The sequence below is a fragment of the Mandrillus leucophaeus genome, unplaced genomic scaffold (assembly GCF_000951045.1).
Source record: "Mandrillus leucophaeus isolate KB7577 unplaced genomic scaffold, Mleu.le_1.0 Scaffold692, whole genome shotgun sequence".
Classification (NCBI taxonomy): domain Eukaryota; kingdom Metazoa; phylum Chordata; class Mammalia; order Primates; family Cercopithecidae; genus Mandrillus; species Mandrillus leucophaeus.
The window spans coordinates 2,784,903-2,798,061 of record NW_012107497.1 but is presented as its reverse complement, the minus strand read 5'-3'; the positions used below and the strand labels follow the sequence as shown (position 1 = coordinate 2,798,061).

General features: G+C 35.5%; 1 protein-coding gene across 1 annotated transcript in view; it reads right to left on the bottom strand.

The window, feature by feature from the left end:
* Positions 1-13,159, bottom strand: part of LOC105555622 (dystrophin) — a gene marked incomplete at its 3' end in the record, with an annotated part of 1,920,295 nt that overhangs the window by 326,445 nt on the left and 1,580,691 nt on the right. Inside the window, exon 54 of the mRNA XM_012002637.1 lies at positions 2,600-2,754. Within this exon, the coding sequence (XP_011858027.1) occupies positions 2,600-2,754 (155 nt within the window). The remainder of the gene's footprint in view (positions 1-2,599; positions 2,755-13,159) is intronic.

Here is a 13,159-nt window from a genome sequence, read left to right as displayed (position 1 = left end):
TCTAATTTATATTAGATTGGACTTTTGAGTTTATGCTGAAATGAGTTAAGACTTTTGGGGCTTTGGGGATGAAATGAATGTATTTTGTCATTGAGAAGAACGTGAATTTTGGGGAAAAAGGGGCAGAATGCTATGGTGTAGTGTTTGTCCCTTCCCAAACTTATGGTAAAATTTAATTGCCATTGCAACAGTAGTAAGTGTGATCTTTAAGACGTGATTAGGACATGAAGGTTCTGCCCTCATGAACAGATTAGCATCATTATTGTCGGAGTGAGTTTCATATAAGGCAAGTTTGGTCCCATTTTTTCTCTCTTTTGTTCTTCCACCTTCCATCATGGAATCATGACACAACAAGAAGGCCCTTACAAGATTCCAGCTCCTTGATCTTGGACTTCCCAGCCTCCAGAAATATAAGCCAACAAATCCCTGTTCATTATAAATTACCCAGTCTGTGGTATTCTGTTATGGAAGCACAAAAAGGACTAAGACAAGGACAACAGAAGTAGGTTGCATTTGGAGAAAGAGATTGGGAGAAGGCAAAGATGAGTTTAGCTTTGGACCTCTTCAATATGAAGTTCCTGTGGGACATTAACATAGAAAGAAAGCAGTGATCTCTATATGTCTAAAACTCAAAAGATCATTCTCAGCTGGAATTATAGATGGATAGTCATCAACAGACTGAAACTATGCAAGTGGATGAATTCTTGTACAGGGTACATGTGAAGTGAGAAAAGAACAGGGAAGAACTTTATAGACATGAGTCAGAAGTAGCTTGGTGAATTGCAGATTCTCTACAGGCCAAAAATGTGAGTTGGTTTCTAAAATTCTAATTTACTTTACCCACAGGGGAAGTAACTATATGCATTCCTTAGCTGATAGCTTTTTGGAAACAAGCCAAAAAATATCGACTGGAAGTCATTCCCATGAAGAATCCAAAGACCTTAATAAAACAATTTTTTAAAAACTGAAAGAGTTGCTTGGGCCATCAAGGAGCATGAGAATGAAGAGAGGGGTCTGTCAGAAAGAGTAGTACAGATAGAATAGACCAGTGTCCTGAAGCTCTAGTTTCATACCATGAGCAAGCTTTTTTCTTGGCTCCTTAGTTTATATTCCCTAAACTCATCAAATTAATCTCTGACTTTAATTGACTTTTCCAAAAAGGCTTCCCTTTGGGAAGCAGATATTTCCCACTAAGATCTAATGGTTGACTCTCTGATACCAATTGATTCCATGTGAATAATTCTTCCCGAACCTAATCTGTCCCTGTTTAATTGAACACATACAAGATCTGTATTTTGAGAAGAAAGTCCAAGTCTTGCCATTGAGAAAAAGTAGTTACTATGAGAAAATTTCCAAATATCAGTTCCATATTCAAGTTTGCCCTTTCTCCATCGGGGTCTTTTTCATAGGGCTCCAATTAAAACTTTCCAACTTTAGGTTGAATCTTCTTTTCCATGTTCTTTTCCATCTATACACTTACTGTCTGGAATTCAGGATTAGAGTTGCTCTATTCTCCAGGGTCACTAGCTTAAATTCAGCTTCATAGGAGTTTTTACTGTCTAATGTCTAGCTTAGTTTCAAAATTTAGTTGGTCTCTTAATTTCTATGTATCATTATCTTATTTCTCCTAAGACTTCCTGCTCTTAGTTCAAAATCTGTTTTGGCCCCAATGGTGGCTTTTACTTCTCGTTAAAAATCACTGAGCTTATTTTTTCAGTAATTGATGTCATATTTTGGAACTCAATTATTTTTCACCATGGTCTTCCTCATGTTGTACAGGTACTATTTTTTCAGCTGGCACAAGGTAATTGTACATTCTGCAAAGGGAATCATCATTCAAAAAACATTTACTAGCTCCCAATTTTTTATCGCGTGGTTCAGGATCTGGGGATATATCATATAGGAAAGACAAAATCTCTGTCCTCATGGCATTCAGATTAATTTAAAGGACAAATATTTAACAATTAGTTTCATAATTTTATATTTTTATTTATAATTGGAATAAATGCTAGTGAAAAAAGCACTAGAGATCAAGAGAGGTATAATAAGGGTACAAAGCTTAGTTTGAGGAGATACTGTCTATAAGAGCTGTTAATTTCCATAGATATATAATGGGAAATGAAGTGATGAGTCATATTACCCTCCACAAATTTTCCCATTGGGTGTGTGGAGTGAGACATGAGGATGATACCATGGACAGCTATAACTCCATCATGAATCCCAAAGTGACTTATTTATCAAATAACAGGTAAGGCAGTGTGTGCCATGATAAGATAGAAAGATAATTCTTTGGACTTTGGATAGAGTTCTCAAAGTAGACTGATAAATGGCTCTTCTAGCTATAAATCAGTATTTTGCTTTTTGTTTAATCTGTTGGTTATGTCACTACTTTTGTGACAATGGGCAAATGAGATCTTATGTTCCTCATTTTTAAAATAGAAGTCTGAGCCAAGTCAGTGAGTTTAGTTGGTATTTATCATCTTGAACCCTCCCAAGCTCCAGTTTAGCTGGATTGGAAAAACAAATCTTCATGTTCCATACAGTTTCACCACCCCATTATTATAGCCAAGAGTAGTTTTAGAAATAATGTAATTCATACCTTTTATGAATGCTTCCCCAAGAGGCATTGATATTCTCTGTTATCATGTGGACTTTTCTGGTATCATCTGCAGAATAATCCCGGAGAAGTTTCAGGGCCAAGTCATTTGCCACATCTACATTTATCTGCCACTGGCGGAGGTCTTTGGCCAACTGCTATAGATTTTTATGAGAAAGAGAATGAATGTCAGTTTTTTTCTGAAATCTCCAGTGGGAGTGTCTTAAAATACTTCGTAAACAGCTTCTGAATCCTCAGGTCAGAATACGTATATTAGATTGCTTTTAACCTACCATGTTGATTTAGTCAGTCATGACAGTATAAGGTAACCCACCTTTCAGGACAAACTTTTCAAATGCAGCATCTTGAGCAACAACCAGTATCAATTATTTCAACTTAGTAGCAATTAATTGGCAATAAAGTGGGCTTAATTGTTTTATCACAAGAGAAAAAAACTACAAAAATAAGCTCATATGTAATTGTTGACTATGTAACATATAACAACATTTGAACCAAAAAAAAATCTCATACATTTCTTTTCCTCTTCATTAACTTGTTGAATCGTTTATGTAATTAGTGCCATCTACTGGCGTTCAACTAAACGTGCATACAGAAAATATTGAACAACAGAAGAATAGTACTGTTATTCTAGTTACGAACTTTTTGAAGGATCAAAATACTTTTAGAATATCCTACTTTAAAATTGGAATAAAAGTCAAAATATAAGAATCTTGCTAAACCAAATCATCTACATTTTCTTCGTTGTTTGTCTTTGGTAATTCAGTGTTTTCAAACTTGCTATCTAATCACTTGAAACATATTTCAAAGAAAGAAGTCGATTAATGGTAGGGTTTGTCTCGAAGCATATCAACCTGAAATTTCTATTAAACATTTCTGCAAGTGCAGAGAGGAGGCTTCTAAGCATTAAGATAATACTAATTGTTAAGATAGTTATATCAAATTTAATACAATGGGTTAAGTCATTGATAAATGGACAGAGGAACAGGAACAGGTAGTTGAAACAAGAGAAAGAGTAGGATGATTTTATTTAAAAAGAAAAAAGTTAACTTTCAAGTAATAGAAAAATAGAGTATTGAAAAGGTACAATTGGACACCAAATAAATTAACAAAAAATAAAATCCAAAGCTTAAAAGACCAATAAAACTAGCACATTCATGTATTACTGCTGGGGACAGTATCTATTAGGACAATTTGGCAATAGATACCAAGTGACATACAAATGCTTATTCCCATTGACTCAGTAATCTCACTTTTGGTACTTTAGCCTAATACAATCTTCAACAGAAGATCAATACACTATATGACTTAAAATCTTCATTAGCCAAAGCAGTAAAAAAATGAGAAACAGGCCGGGTGCAGTGGCTCATGCCTGTAATCCCAGCACTTAGGGAGGCCAAGGTGGGTGGATCATGAGATCAGGAGTTCGAGACCAGTCTGGCCAAGATGGTGAAACACCGTCTCTACTAAAAATGTAAAAATTAGCTGGGCATGGTGGCAGGCTCCTGTAATCCCAGCTACTCAGGAGGCTGAGGCAGAGAATTGCTTGAACCCAGGAGGCAGAAGTTGCAGTGAGCCAAGATTGCACCACTGCACTCCAGCCTGGGTGACAGAGCAAAACTCCATCTCAAGAGAAAAAAAAAGAGAAACAATGTCAATGTTTAATTCAGGGACATTAAAAGAACATAATACACCATTCCGATGGTACAATATAGAGCAAATGCACACAGTAATCACTGTAAAAAGAACACAATTTTCTTGTGTAAAAAACAGAACACAATTTTTAACTACACTGTGTTTTTTTATCTCTAAGAATACGTAATCATGAGCTGAACACAAAATGGAAGAAATTGAAAATAATGCTTCTGAGGAGAAAAATCATTTTCGTTTTTAATATTTGTTCTTTTGTGTTAGTATGATATGTACAGAATAAAAATCAAACAGTATTCTCAGCATAATTTCAGCGTGTTTGGTTGAACTCCTATTAAACATATACAATCTATATATAAGGTAATTTCTCAGTTAACTAAAACATCCTAGAATCAAACTAAATAATAGTATTTACTGCATATAGCAAATAGATCCAGATTACCAAACTATTACCAAGAAGCTAATGACAATATCACTGACTTTTGCTATGAAAGCAGAGGACAGTGTCTAAAGGCACAGAACATAGTTCCTGCTCTTGCAAAACAATTAACATTTATCCTCGTGGAATGCCTGCCTTTTCTTCTATACTCCTTTTATCAAGCACTGCAGTTTCCATTTGCCACTTTTCAGATCCTCACACTATTTGAAAGCCCTTCTTAGGGAACTTTTGCCAAAGGCTTGCCTTTTCTAGAAATTTCCTAGGGTACAAAATTACCACTTCTTCCCTTCTCCTCCTCACTTAAGCCAAACCTAAAGTGATAAAAGTAATGTATTCCAAGATACGAAAGAACATGTAATTGGCCCTTACTATCCAGAGGGTGCTATTTGCATTTTAAAAGAAGAGCTTATTATCTCTCATCTATTAAATCTCTAATTAATAGCATAAACATCCACAAAACTGAGAACAATAACTTGGTTACCTTTTTTTCAAGTGAATTCCTTTTATAAGAGAGTGAATTGTTAACAAAATACTTACGATGGACCAATATCAGAGCATATATGTATAAGCTCAGGAATACAAAATAAAAACAAAATTTTTAGTAAATATATAATTAAAATCATTTATTTTACTCAAGCAAGTTAAATAACCTTGGAAGCCACCCATCACTCATAGGTTCTTATTTGAAAAGTCTAGATATAAGAGGTTATACTATTTGGATGGTTTCATGGTTATGTGCACATGTTCTAGCCCATATAATTGTATGTAGTTTTTGTATATCAATTACACTTCAAAAAAGCTGTTAAAATTAAAAAACATAAAATGCAGAAGGTGCTAATGAATCTAAAAACATAATCAATAGATCATAAAAATGCCTAAAATTATGAATAACCTATCCTGGAATTTTCCAAAATCTCTGAAAGAAATAGCAAGCTAGAGTTAAATGAGAGATTTCCTACTAAACAAGGTAGTAAAGAGTGAGTCTTGATGTCAGACCAGAGCTTTTTGATGAACTTTAATGCTTGAAAGGCAGAAATATGCGTGCCATATATTTTTCTGCAAAATTGTATTCACAGAGAAAGTTAGGACTGTTATACCTAAGGAAATCCTGACTGAGTGCTAACCCTCACTGAATGCTGCCCAGGTTTTGTGAGGATGTAGGATTAAAAAGTAAAACTCCCACTGATCTTGACTGACATTGAGGGGGCTCAGGCCCTTATATAAACACAAAGGTTCTCAAAGGTAGCCTTTCTCTTTTCTCCCTTCTTAAAGACATTCCCCACAACAGAATGTTTTCCCTTTCTCCTACAGTAATATTCTGCCCGCCCATCTTGGGCTTTACCCAAGTGTCATTCACACTAGGAACCATGACCTTGACCGGTTTTGCCTACCGCTGTGAAATTTACTATGGGGATAACTCCAGACCTCAGAAGGAGTGTAAATTCAAAACTACAATAGACTTCACACACTCCCTTTTCTCTTTCTGAATTCCATTTACAATGGTTTACACCACAGGGAATTGCTTGTGTGGTGATCACGGTATGTGAAGAAATTTAAAATACTGTGAGCACTAGCTTATAAAAAAAGATTGCCTTTGTGTATGTGTGTGTGTGTATGTGTGTGTGTGTGTATTTTCTATGAAGAATATAAAATGCTAAATCCCCAAAAGGTTGGTTCCCCAACCAGGAAAGAAATTTTTCATATTCAAACCCATTATGCTACTACTGCAATATGTGCTTGATATATATTCACAGTATTTTAGGCAGAAAAAGTGATTGTGAACTATGAGACAACCTGAATTAATTTCAAGAATTTCAAGTATTTTTTTCTACTTTATCTTCTCTCTTTTTTTTTTTCTTTGTAAGAACTTATTTTAGTGATATTGACCCTACATGGTAGAAAAGAGAAGAGGAAGTGAAAGAGTAGCTAAAAGCCTGAGCAATACAATGAGCCTGCTAGGTTTGAATCCTGGCGTGATCACTTAGTAGTTATATGGCAAATGGGAAAGTTAAATATCTTTTCTGTGCCTCAGTTTCCTCCTTTGCTAAATGGGAATATTAACAGTATTTATGTGGAAATACGATTGTGTGGGTTAACTTAGAGAATTCAGGGAGAACATTTACAAACGTGCCTGGCATGTCTGAAGGATTACATAAATATTAATCATCAGCATCATCAACATCATCATCATTATCATCATCATCATCACTACTGCTAGTACATCTACTACTAATTTTAATGAGTCAAACTATATTCCCCACAGTGTGAGCCCCTTCTGAACGCAAAGCAAGTAGCTCACTGTTTTATAGACATTGTCTAGAAATGCTGCAACTCTAAAATTCTCCCTTTAACTTGGAAGATAAAAGTGAGTGCAAAGCTCTATCATTAAAATTTTAAGGTTGAATATTGGTTAAATTTGCTTTTAAAATGTGTTTTGTGATATTCACCTACAAGTAAAATAAATGTTTGTTCCAGGTGAACTATTATTTAAATTTTTAATGAGTGTGTCTCAAAGGAACTTCAAAAAAGGCAGTGCAGAGTAATGAAAGGGCATCTTCCCAGGAAGTTTTGCTTGTCCATTGTTTTGCAGTTTGATCTTAAGGAAGTCACTAACCTTGTAAATGCCAGTTTTGTCATCTGTAAACTAGGATGGGGTTACTTGCTCTGCCCATGCCTCCGGCTTGTCCTGAGGTATCAAAATCAAGCAATTGCTTGGAAAATTATAAAACAGGATCCTAATATGTTTATGAACAAAGTTCTACATGTTGGACTTGTTATTTTTCCTTGGATACTGTATTTACATTCATGAACCAAGGGATTCATGGAAAAATTTAGCTCTGTTAGCTAACCACTAAGAGGTCGTTTGCTCTTAGATCCATTCTCTACCCATTTCCTACTCCACTCAGTATTAAGATGTACTAACTCCCATAGGAGCTCAGAATTTCCTGGGATTTCTTGCTAGCTGACTTCTAATTAGGTTAAGTCATGAAACACACTAGTGGGAGATAGAAGAGCATGAGAAAGGGTGAAACAAGAGAATTATCCCCCTTCTCTCTTTGTCTTGGCAGTATCTGCTTTATGTCTCCATTTCCCACTGGACAGCTGCTCCCTCTGTAATTCCAGTACCTTCTGTGCAGACCTTATAGTGGTTGAATTAGCACCCGATGGTTCTGGTTTCTGGGCTTTGGTAAAACTTGTTGGTTCCCCAAACCTTGAGGTGGTAATAGTTTACTGAAGTTACTAAACTCCGGGTTGCCACACTGTCTTCTGTTGGGTTTGTCGGCTCCTTCATTCTTGTGGAGCAGCCAGTCCTCTGTATTGAATTTCCTCTGTTTGAAATACCTAATGTGGTTTATAGACTAATTCCTGACAACATGAACTGAAAGAAATCTCACAGTAAATGACCCTACCTACAGTTCCACAGGGGAAATTGAATATATCAAACATATATTTCATGAAATATCAGACTTTACATCTTGCATCCTTCTCTCTAGTCTCAGAGGAAGAGGCGACTTTTCTGCTATTGGAAGTTGATTTCACCATCTGGGCACCCATCTATTCTGGGATCCTCCTCCACATACTCCCTCTCTCTTTGTGTGTTCCAACTTCTTGCCTCTCTGTGAGGTCCTTCTCTAGAGACTTCAAGCATGAGTGTCTCTCTCATCTTTAAACAACAACAACAATATTCTGCACTCTATCATTTTCTTTCCTTCCACAGTCACACTCTTTAGAAGGCAGATATTCACTCATTATCTCAACTTGATTACATTCCTGCCACTCTCCAATTCATGAAAATCAGGTTTCTGCCATTGTCGTTCCACTAAAACTATTCTGACTGAAGTCACTATGGCAAATTGAATTATTGGCCCCAATTCTTTACCTCTCCCTGTATCCATGCCCTTTGCTAAGTAACTTTGAAGTTCTTCCTACAAAAGACAGCATGCCCTTGACATTGAGCTTGGTCATGTGACTTGCTTTGCCTAATCCCAGTGGGATATTAATAGAAGTAACACAAGCAGAGGCTTGAAATGTATTTATGCAGTGTGGCTATCCATTTTGCACTTCTCCATTACCTTAAGACAAACATGCTCTGGGCTAGCCTACTCATCTCAGGAGGAGAATGAGTGACATATGGAGCAGAGCGACCCCAATCAACCTGCAGCATGAAGAAGTGCCACCCCACCCAAGCTGTAAACTCATGAAAGGCAATATGGGCTTATTGCTATATGCCACTCACATTTGTGAAGATAGTTAACTGATTCAGTTACCAAAAGCCAATGCCTATGGAAAGATTTACGTTCTTATTTACTTGATTTATTTGCAGCAACTGGTGCTGCTGACTATTCTCTTCTTGAAGTTCTCTGCTTTCTTGGCTTCCACTCTTTGGGTCCGTCACCTCTGTATTCTCTTCGTTTTCAAGGATTTTTTTTTTTTTTTTTTTTTTTTTTTTTGAGACAGAGTCTCGCTGTCTCCCAGGCTGGAGTACAGTGGCACGACCTCGTTTTTTTTTTTTTTTTTTTTTTGCCTGTCCTTTAAATATTAATGTTCTCCAAAATTCTGTCTCTGGATCAATCTGATTATATGTTGGTCTTCAACTGGAGCAGGAGGCAGGGAACGTATCCCCAGGGTAGTTGTATCATAAGTTTTTTTTTTTTTTTTTTACTTATATCCAAATCTTCTACTTCCATTGACACTACCTTAATTTATGTCCCTATCATCTCTTGCTCAGGTACTAAAATAATCTTTTTTATTGGCTCCCTCCCTCCACTGTCAAACCACCCTTCCATCTACATACAACTGCTTAAATGATCTTTTTGTAATGCAAATAGAACCTCATTTCTCCTCTGCGTAAAACTTTTCAATTGGTGCTATTACCTACAGGACAAAGTCCCAACCTCTTTCTTTGGATTACAAGGCCCTGAAGGATATGACCCCTACCTAAATATTCACTTTCATCTTTTGGTATCTTCTTCCTTTTTGAGCAATTCCATAATTGTCCACACGAGAATATAAATGCTCTGAAAGGTTAAGTGACTTGTTCAAGGTGACATAGCTACTCAGTGAAAGAGTCATCATAAAAATGCAGGTTTCTGGACTCTCAATTCAGTTTTCATTTCAATTCAGTTAAAGAAGTTACGCATCCATATAAAGAAATTGAAGGAAAAGGATTGGGTTTATTTTAACTGAGCTTTGAAGAATATAAAATAATCTTGATGATTATAGCATGATTGGAAAATTACTATGTATAATAAAGTAAGGCATTTCCAAAAAAAAAGATAGCAGAAAAATACATATTTTGTTTATTTTTGAAAATCGCTAAACAATTTGGTCCCAAAAATGAATTAATGTTCTATAAATCCTTATTGGGAAAAGAGAAGCACAATTTCTTCCTTCCTTGTGTGAATTAAAACGACCTATAAAACCTTGTTATGGATTTATAATAGAAATGTTAAAATAGCTGTAAGAAAGCCATTTCAAAAGTAAAAGCCTCTCACCATTAACTTCAAGACTCATCTATTAAACCTCTGACATTACCAAACAACTCTGTTTCAGAAGGTAACACTCTATACAGGGCATACTATTTAAGAAAATGGCCCTCATTTTCCAGCTTACTGAAAATGATTAATCTTTACAATAGCTTTGAAGACTACATACCAACGCCGTTACTTTTTTGTCCTTTCAACAATCACTATGAGCTGAGAGCAGACTAGTAAATGTGTTATCGGCCAACCCATTAGAGTTCCATTATTTTCTGTCTTACATGGCTTCATGTAATGAATTTTTATAATTAAACTAATGGCATACAATATATTTTTCCCCTCTTTACTTTCAGGCCCCATTTCTCTTCCAGCTTCTTTGGAATAAGTTTTATACAAAAAGAAGGGAGGAGAGGTCTCTAACTGCTTCGTTACCTTAATTTCATTATGACATTTTTGAAAGCATTCTCTTTATCTGGGCTCTCTCTTTAATTTGCTGACTTTATTAAAAGGCTTAAGCAATGTTGTAATTAACAAATCACCTAGCTACCCCAGGCATCTGAGAAAAGTCGGTTGAGAGAGTGTAGAAATGGATGGGTGGAAATGATTCCAGAAACAATGCCAGAGGACAGAACCCCAGAAAATGGCATTTTTCAGTTCCTTTTCAAACCCCATGAGCATATTGTGGTAGACTGCATTACTGTTCTCAAATATCCAGTGCCTTTTCATGCCAGAAGATTATACATCAGCATCCCCACTGAACTCAGGAATGACCATGTGACTGGTTTTGTCTACTTGTCACTTCTAGGCAGAAGGTTCAAGAACCATGTTCCTTGCCTCTATGATCATGAAAGGATGTACCAAGATGGAGATAACATCAGCCATGGTCCCCGAGTGACTAAGCTAAGTAGAACACTCTCATCAATCTACAACGAACATGTAACATGAGTAAAATATAGACTATTAAGCCTCTAGATTTGAGATTGCTTATTACTGTAGCTTGGCCTATGCTGACTGACATACCTATTGAGATACGACCTTGTTTCACATAGAGTAGGGTCATTCTAATACCTCCAGTTAGTCCTGGACCAGGACCAGGGCCAGAATAAACTAGCATAACGACACATAAAGAATAGGTTCTCTTATTAATAAATAGGAAGCCGTATAAATGTTGAGGAATGTTTAGAGCAACAATATCCCTGTTTTTCTGAGCTACAGGTAACATCTCAGAATATATTGTATAGGACAGAACCTGCCTATCTTGACCATAAAAGAAAATAGCTCCCTATCCATTGTGTGATGGAGGCTCCCATCTAGGTAGCAGTTATGTTCCACAGACATGGCTATTTTTTCATTTCTATAGCTGGCAAGCAGTTTCATGAAAGAGAAAAATGGAGACTATGTTTCTAAAACTGTGTTCATAAACTTGAAAAAATAAGAAAAGATCTGTAGTCAATGGCATGCAGATATACTTTTTAACATACCATAAAATTCACCCACTTAAAGTGCATAATTTTCTGGTTTTTAATATATTCAGGGTTGTGCAACCATCATTATGATCTAATTTGAGAACATTTTATTTGCCCCCAATGAAACCCATACCAATTAACCATCCCTTTCTATTGTCTATTCTCCTCTTCCTTCAGTCTTTACTGGATGTTTTATATGAATGTATTGATACAATTTGGGGTCTTTTGTGACTGGATTCTATCACTTAGCATATTTTTGAGGTTCACCCATGTTACAGTGCATATCAGTATTTCATTTCTTTTTATTGCTAAATAATATTCCATTTTTGGATGTAGGACATTTTAAAATTTATTCATTAGCTGGTGGACATTTGAGTTGGTTCTACTTTTTGGCTATTATAAATAATGCTGCTCTGAACATCTGTATAAAGGTTTTCTGTGTATATGTATTTTCATTTCTGTTGGGCATACACTTGAGAGTAGAATGGTTCTGTCATATGGTAGCTTCATGTTTAATATTTCCAGGAGACTGGGAAGGGTAGTGGTGGGGGGAAAGGGAGGATGGTTAATGTGTAGTGAAATATATAATACAAAAATATAGTTTGATAGAACGAATAAGATCTAGTATTTGGTAGCACAAGAGGATGACTACAGTCGAAAAAATTTATTATGCATTTAAAAATAACTAAATGATTATTATTAGATTGTTTGTAACAGAAAAGATAATTGCTTGAGGTGAGGGATATGCCATGTACCCTGATGTGACTGTTACACATTGTATGCCTGTATCAAAATATCTCCTGTATCCCATAAACATATATACCTACTGTGTACCCACAAAAATTAAAAATTAAAAAAATATTTCCAGGAACTTTCAAACTTTTTTCAAAGTTGTTTCACCATTTTACATTTCCACCAGTAATGTGAAAATTCCAAGTATACTTCATCTTGTCAACACTTTTTATTGTCTGTATTTTTTGTATTAGCCATCCCAGTGGGTAAAAAGTACTATCTCATTGTGGTTTTCATTTGCATTTTAAAAATAATCAATGATGTTAACCATCTTTTCATGTGCTTATGGAGATCTGTACATCTACTTTGGAGAAATGCCTATTCAAACTGTTTTTCCACTTGTAATTAAGTCATTTATCCTTTTTGTTGTTGAATTATGAGTTTTTACATATTCTTGATACAAGTATCTTATCAAATACATGATTTACAAATATTTTTATCCATTCTAAGGATTGTATTTTCACTTTCTTTACAATATTGCTTGCAGTATAAAAGTTTTAATTTTGTTAAAGTCCAAATTATGTATTTTTCAGTTACTTTGGCTTTTGGTGTCATATCTAAGAAAACATTGCATAATCCATTGTATTTCTACATTTTCTTATATGGGTTTTAAAGTTTTCGTTCTTCATACCATGCTCATGGATAGGAAGAATCAATATCGTGAAAATGGCCATACTGCCCAAGGTAATTTATAGATTCAATGCCATCCCCATCAAGC